This window comes from Bufo bufo, chromosome 2, assembly GCF_905171765.1.
Source record: "Bufo bufo chromosome 2, aBufBuf1.1, whole genome shotgun sequence".
NCBI classification, from domain to species: domain Eukaryota; kingdom Metazoa; phylum Chordata; class Amphibia; order Anura; family Bufonidae; genus Bufo; species Bufo bufo.
In genome coordinates this window covers 3,375,634-3,383,499 of record NC_053390.1, presented here as the reverse complement: position 1 = coordinate 3,383,499, position 7,866 = coordinate 3,375,634, and the positions used below count along the sequence as shown (strand labels likewise).

General features: G+C 48.4%; 1 protein-coding gene across 1 annotated transcript; it reads left to right on the top strand.

Moving 5' to 3' along the window:
- The first annotated feature begins 3,292 nt into the window (after positions 1–3,292).
- LOC120992362 (uncharacterized protein K02A2.6-like) lies at positions 3,293–7,414 on the top strand. Its single transcript, XM_040421289.1, has one exon. The coding sequence runs from the start codon at positions 3,293–3,295 to the stop codon at positions 7,412–7,414; it is 4,122 nt and encodes a 1,373-aa protein (XP_040277223.1).
- Positions 7,415–7,866: the final 452 nt, after the last annotated feature.

The window sequence follows — 7,866 nt, the reverse complement described above, 5'->3', positions numbered from 1 at the left end:
CAGTGTAGTTGTACCCTTCTTGTTGCACGACACATGTCGCCATGTAGCCCCAGCATTAAACTGCCTATCCCTCGTTACACACTGCCTTGGAAAAACTGTCTGTGCAATCTGTAAAGACTGACCCTACTTCTGCAAGTGCCTGTGTATCACTGTCACAATGGCACCCCACCTACCACCAAGGGGGAGACCTCAAACCAAAGTGTGCCCCGAGGGGAAGAAAGGGAGTGCCCCTTCCTTCACTGAACAGCCAAGGGAGCACCAGAGTGAGAACTGCCCCCATCAGTACTACTACCACCATTGTAGCTACTATCACCACTTGTGTTCCCTCTCCGGTTTGCTGCATGCGTAGGGACCGTCTTTCAAAGCAGAAGAAATGTCTTCTGGGGAAATCCTCAAACTCTTTCAGGATAGATTCAAGAGGAGCTCTGCATGTTGGCCTCCAAGGGTAGGTCACTGGTAAACCGTAGATTAACTGGTTCCTTGTAGCCATTCAAAAACTGCAAGATGGAATTTGCCTCTGGTTTTAAAGAAAACCCGTCCCCGCTCCTGACGCGTCTGTTATATTAGCTCCATGCATTCCCCCTGTGATAACAATTCTGGAGCATCTACTCATATGGCTTTATGTTGTGCCATTCCTCTATTATTCCTGGTAGAAGTTATGAATGAATTTCTAGCAGTCTGCAGTAAGGGTACAGAGGGGTGTTAACCAGTTGGGGGCGTGTCTCTGCAGAGTCTGAAAATGGCAGCACTGATTGGATAGAGTGAGTCTGTGCAGGGACACGCCCCCAACTGGTTACCTCCCCTCTGTACCCTTACTGCAGACTGCTAGCAATTCAGTCATAACTTCTAGGTGAAATAAAGGAATGACTTAACTTACCGACATAAGAAAAGATGTTCCAGAATTGTTATTATCGTGCAAGAAATCCCAGTAGCCGTGTCCTGGTTACTTGGGACACATGATGAAATAAAGTATATGCATCTATTTATGAGGACACGGCTGCTGGGATTTCTTGCACGACGTTGAGTGGGATTTGCTCCTTCCCTGTGCAGCATGCACACATGAGCGAGTGCCGGCCGGTCACATCAGAGGCAGAATGTTCTCTCTCTACCAGAGGAGCAGTCACTTCAGAGGCAGAATGTGCTCTCTCTACCAGAGGAGCAGTCACATCAGAGGCAGAATGTGCTGTTACGGATCACCTTCCGTTAATGGACGCTTCCTAGCTTGCGCCGAGGACCACAAGCACCGCACTGGACACCACAACCACCGCAGACTCCACAACCGCCGTAGCTTAACTGGAGCCGCGCCGTCTTCCTTCCACCCTGAATGAACCTCCAGCATTCAGGACCGTGTGGGAAAGATCTCTCCTCCAGGAGAGGGTATCAGGGACAAGAAGAAAGAGATTAAAGCTCCAGGGAATATGCAGAGCATAGCAATCCCCAGCGTGATACAGCAATTCCCTCCAATAATGAGACAAGGCTACGTTTTGAGGGATCAAGAAGAACATGAACTGAACACTTTATTGAGGGCTACCCGCCCGTATTTATGCAGGTCCCCATCTGGTGTACACGCCCCTAGGGGACCAGAAGGAAGACTGTGACACAGGACAGATACGTAGCACTCAGGACACACAGACACAACATATACCCACAATGCATCATGGTTTCCTCCTCTCTGCCCTGGAGACACCCGAGGAGCAATTCAATTATCTCTCAGGACAAAGGGAAATCACCAATACACATGTGGGAACAACAGGACAGGAATCACCACCCAAACACACAATGTCACACCCTCCCAGCAAACACAGACATTTAACCTATTCCCAGATAGCTCAAGTCTGAGGGCATATCATTAGGGGAATGCCGTTCAGAGTACACAAATACAATAAAATTAGCTATCTCGGTGCCATTTTTTAATCCATACAGGTGGGTCTGTCACAAATTCCAACCACGTTCGGTCCTATTAACAGTCCAGACATGCGGCATAGTTCTGTTACACTGTTCTTGAAGGGTAATATGTCCCGGGGCCATATTCGTAGGGCAGGAGGCTAGCCATAAGTTTTCTACAATGCGCAGTGGCAAATGGCAGTTTGTCACATGTGCTCTCTCTACCAGAGGAGCAGTCACATCAGAGGCAGAATGTGCTCTCTCTACCAGAGGAGCAGTCACATCAGAGGCAGAATGTGCTCTCTCTACCAGAGGAGCAGTCACATCAGAGGCAGAATGTTCTCTCTCTACCAGAGGAGCAGTCACATCAGAGGCAGAACGTGCTCTCTCTACCAGAGGAGCAGTCACATCAGAAGCAGAATGTGCTCTCTCTACCAGAGGAGCAGTCACATCAGAGGCAGAATGTGCTCTCTCTACCAGAGGAGCAGTCACATCAGAGGCAGAATGTGCTCTCTCTACCAGAGGAGCAGTCACTTCAGAGGCAAAACGTGCTCACTCTAAGGCCTCATGCACATGGCCGTTGTGCGGCTGTTCCGTGCATTAGGGACCGCAATTTGCGGTCCCTAATGCATGGGCGACGTCCTTGCGGTGGCCGGGGCGTATCGAGACCCATTCAACTTGAATGGGTCTGTGATCCGTGGGACTTGAACATGTGTCTGATTTACCCATTGCTAATGCAGATCTTGAGCTTTTTGTAGATGGATCCAGGTACCAAGAGAAGGAACGCTTCTATACGGGATATGCGGTGGTCACACAATCTAAGGTAATAAAAGCAGAACCACTCCCTCCTCACCATTCGGCACAGGAAGCGGAGTTGAAGGCACTCTCTGAAGAGTGTAAAGTGGCAAAGGATAAGACAGCTAATATATACACTGACTCACAATATGCTTTTGGGATTGCCCATGACTATGGTCCTATATGGAAAGCCAAGACTTTCCTGACGTTGAATGGTAAGCTGATCAAAAATGCAGAAGAAGTCAGAGAACTTATGGACTGCTGTGATGTTGTGATAGATCACTGTGACCTTTAGCCTCTTTCTCCTGATGCATGATGGGGGAGGAGGAGCTGTACCAGGAAGTCAGACGGGGTGTGAGGGGAACTGGAAGCAGACACATGAGGCTGAGAAGGGATTACATCTGATAAGGACAGAAGCTGTTTGGAATAAGACTCCTCCATGTAAGAATGCCATAATGTTCTGAGTAATAAACCTTGCTCTGGTTGAGTAGTACCTCGGCCTGTGTGTGTAACTTGCTGAGCAGATACTGGCAGCATTGCCAGCAGTACCTGAGAGACACAGAGTGTCCAGGGGACATAACAGTGGCGACGAGGATTGTGGATTTTAGCACACATGGCCTTCATAGGGTTTATTCAACCATTTGATCCTGCAGCTGAGTCATGGATCTCCTGGGTGGAGAGGCTGGAACAGTATATGGAAGCAAATAATGTGACTGTTGAAAAGAAAGTTGCAGTTTTTCTCACTGCATTGGGTCAAGCTGCATATGGAACCCTCAGAGACCTTGTTTCTCCAGACAAGCCAGCCTCTAAGTCCCTGCCTGAGTTAATTCAGACGCTACATACACACTACAACCCGAAGCCGTTAGAAATCGCAGAGCGGTTTAAATTCTACAGTAGAAGGCAGCAGGCCGGGGAGGATATAAAGACATATATCATTGCTTTACGTAAACTAGCTGCCACTTGTCAGTTTGGAGACTACCTACAGACGGCTCTCCGTGACATGTTCGTCATGGGACTCTGCGACCCAGCCATACAGAAACGTTTACTCACAGAACCCGACTTGACTCTGACGAAAGCCACTGACCTTGCTACGGTTATGGAGTTGGCAACACGGGACGCCACCCTACTTAAGGCACCACCTACAACTCCTGCAAGCCAGGGTGAGGAAATATTCCACACTGCTATCACTCAACGCTCGAGACGCCCGTCCCCTGCCACTCAGCTTAAACCTCGCCACCCTAATTCTTCTGTCTCTGGGACCCCGACTTGCTACCGTTGTGGTAACACTACTCACAGTGCGCCGGCTTGCAAGTTCAAGGATGTCGTTTGTTTTCGCTGTGGAAAGACTGGTCATATTGGGCGCGTTTGCCGCAGCTCTCGCTCCCCGAACGCTACCACAAAAGATAGACGTAAACAGACATTCCGTGTGGATATGGACAATAACGGTTTTAGCTCTGATGAGGAGACATGTGTCCAGCATGTTGGACTGTTTCGAGTAACTGGGAGTACTCCTGCGATTAAAGTGGATGTCACACTCAATGGCTGTCCTGTCTCCATGGATGTTGATACAGGGGCAGCTGTGTCTGTCATTTCATGGACTGATTTAAAAGCATCGGGTCTGTCCCTGCCGCTAAAACCTACAAAGCTCACACTACAAACCTACAGCAAGGAACTACTACAGCCCTTGGGTTATGTAAAACCCCTTGTTACATTAGGCAACCGCAGTCAAAGTCTACGCCTTTATGTTGTAAGGAATGGAGGTCCTCCGCTGTATGGAAGGGACTGGATCAAAGCCCTGGGCATGCCTCCTTTTACCATTGCCCAATGTACATTGCTTTCTAAGGTAGACCATTGGGTGGAATCCCTGAAGTCACGTTTTAAAGAGGTTTTTGAGGACTCTTTGGGCACCGTAAAAGGAAAGATGGCCCACCTCCTCTTGAAGCCTGGTGCTACACCTCGTTTTTGTAAGGCAAGATCAGTACCTTTTGCCTTGCGAAAAAAAGTGGAAGCAGAGCTGGACCACCTATTGGCTGAAAAGATCATAACGAAAGTGGATAGAAGTGAATGGGCATCACCAATTGTGCCTGTCAAGAAAAAGAATGGAGACATTAGGATTTGTGGTGATTTCAGGGTAGCTCTGAACAACCAACTTCTTGTGGATCAATACCCATTGCCTCGACTTGAAGATTTATTTGGCTCACTGGCTGGGGGGCAAAAGTTTACAAAAATAGACTTAAAGCAAGCTTACCTGCAACTGCAAGTACACCCAGATTCACGCCATCTGTTGACCATTAACACTCATAAAGGATTATTCCAGTATAACCGCATGGTTTTTGGCATAGCCCCAGCTCCAGCCATCTGGCAGCGGATCATGGATGAGGTACTGGCAGGAATACCTTTCACCCAATGTCTACTGGATGACATGCTCATCACTGGTCCCACTGATGAAGAACACAGAAAGAATGTTGAAGCTGTGCTAGAGAGACTCCAAAAGTATGGTTTACGTGTCAATCTTTCAAAATGCGAATTTCTCAAGTCTCAGCTGGAGTTTTGTGCCCACACGGTGGACCGACATGGGTTACACACTACTGAAGAAAAGGTTAAAGCCCTTACCCATGCCCCTACCCCCCGGAATGTCACCCAGCTCAGGTCTTACCTTGGCCTCCTAAATTACTACCACCGTTTCTTGCCGAACCTAGCACACCAGCTCTACCCATTACATCGCTTACTGGATGCAAGAGCTAAATGGATATGGACAGACAAATGTGAAGAAGCTTTTCGGCTTTCTAAAGAACTCATTCTGTCTTCTCGAGTTCTGGTCCACTATGATTTAAAGAAACCCGTCATCCTGGCTTGTGATTCCTCGCCTTATGGACTGGGTGCCGTGCTTTCCCATGTCATGCCGGATGGCACGGAGCGCCCCATTTCTTTTGCCTCCAGGTCTTTAACCTCAGCGGAACAAAACTACTCCCAGATTGACAAGGAAGCTTTGGCCATTGTATGGGCCACAAAAAAATTTCACGCGTACATCTATGGTCGGGAGTTCACACTTATCACTGACCACAAACCTCTGTTGTCAATACTGAACCCTCAGAAAGGAATTTCTACAACAACTGCATCTCGCTTACAAAGGTACGCTTTATTTTTAGGAGCTTATGCTTATTCTATCAGATACCGCTCCCATGATACCCATGGCAATGCAGATGCTTTTTCCAGATTGCCACTAAGAGATGACCACCCACTAAGAGAGGTACGTGTAGTGGAAGTACACAGGCCACAATCTTGCATGTCCACCTCCCTGATTGCCAGACATACAGCCACAGATCCTTTCCTGTCTCAGATATTCTCTTATGTTCAGACTGGATGGCCAGAGAGAGTTTCAGGTGAATTTCGTCCGTACTTTGCCAGAAAATGTGAGCTTGTGACTAATGCTGGTTGCCTACAATGGGGCAATAGAGTGATTGTACCCCAGTACTTGCAATCAACCATGCTAAGGATACTGCATGAAGGCCATCCTGGTGTGGTGCGCATGAAGCAGCGAGCCCGGAGCTACGTTTGGTGGCCACAAATGGATACAGCAATTGAAGATTATGTTGCTCAATGTCCTGGGTGCTGTCAAGCCCAGCGACCCCAAAAGAGAGGAACCCTGCAACCTTGGCCATGGCCAACAGAACCGTGGTCCAGACTCCATCTTGATTTTGCTGGCCCCATCCAGGGTAAAATGTATTTGATCGTGGTAGATGCGCATTCAAAATGGCCGGAGGTTTTTCAAATGCCTTCTATTACCTCAGCTGCTACCATTCTAGTCTTAAGGAAGCTCTTTGCTCAATATGGCTTGCCAACAGCCATAGTCTCCGACAATGGAACTCAATTTACATCGCATGAGTTTCAATCCTTCCTTAGTGGCTTGGGCGTCCAACACTACAAAACAGCTCCTTATCATCCAGCTTCAAATGGGCTGGCAGAACGATTTGTGCAGACATTTAAGAAGCACTTACTGTCCACTCTGGACCAGGTTGGACTGTCAGAAGAGAAGCTGCTGGAATTCTTGATCATGTACCGTAACACGAAACACGCTACTACTGGGCTGTCACCGGCTTTTCTTATGTTTGGCAGGCATCTCCGCACCAAACTTGATTTAGTTCGTCCGCAGGAACAGTCACCAACACCTCCTCCGCCGGGCCGTCTGGGATTCCGTGCCGGTGATCTTGTATGGTCTCGGAATTACAGAGCTTTGCCTCCTTGGCTTCCGGGCGTTATTGATGGAACTCTTGGCAGAAGAATGTACCTTGTCCGCCTGGAGGAAGGCATTTGTGTTCGGCGACACCTTTCACAATTGAGGAAACGCATTTGCCGGCCACTAGTGACAAAACCGACCCCTCTTTCTAACCACCCACCAGAGTCTACTCTGAACTCTGCTGGTGACATATGGCATGGTGTCTGGCATGATCCCACAAGTTTACAACCAAACCCTGAACTGGTTGGTGACCATATTCCTGAGGAGCCCGGACATGTGCCTGGAGTTACAGAGCCTGATTTGTCTGTGGGACGCCCACTGACATCTCCAGAACCCTTGACTGACTCTATCCCTCCCGGTGCTGTGCCTCTGCGTAAGTCTACCCGTCAAAGACGTCAAACGCCTCGCTGGCAAAGTGCTGAAATCTTACGGGACACATTGGAGGTCAGGGAACAGAGACAAAGGGCTCATGAAGTGCTGCGGAAATCACAGAACTGAGTTGGAGATACTACTTGCTGAACTGATCTCGCTTGCCTTGTTATGTTATGTGTTCAACATTTTGTTCTCTTGTTATGTTTTTTTTTTTTTTTTTGGGAAGGAAAGGAGGTGTGATGTTGTGATAGATCACTGTGACCTTTAGCCTCTTTCTCCTGATGCATGATGGGGGAGGAGGAGCTGTACCAGGAAGTCAGACGGGGTGTGAGGGGAACTGGAAGCAGACACATGAGGCTGAGAAGGGATTACATCTGATAAGGACAGAAGCTGTTTGGAATAAGACTCCTCCATGTAAGAATGCCATAATGTTCTGAGTAATAAACCTTGCTCTGGTTAAGTAGTACATCGGCCTGTGTGTGTAACTTGCTGAGCAGATACTGGCAGCATTGCCAGCAGTACCTGAGAGACACAGAGTGTCCAGGGGACATAACAACTGCCTTCTCCTACCTGTGGAG

Bases quoted from the DNA above. Each gene is read 5' to 3' on its own strand.
- LOC120992362 (XM_040421289.1), top strand. From the start codon at position 3,293: ATGGCCTTCATAGGGTTTATTCAACCATTTGATCCTGCAGCTGAGTCA.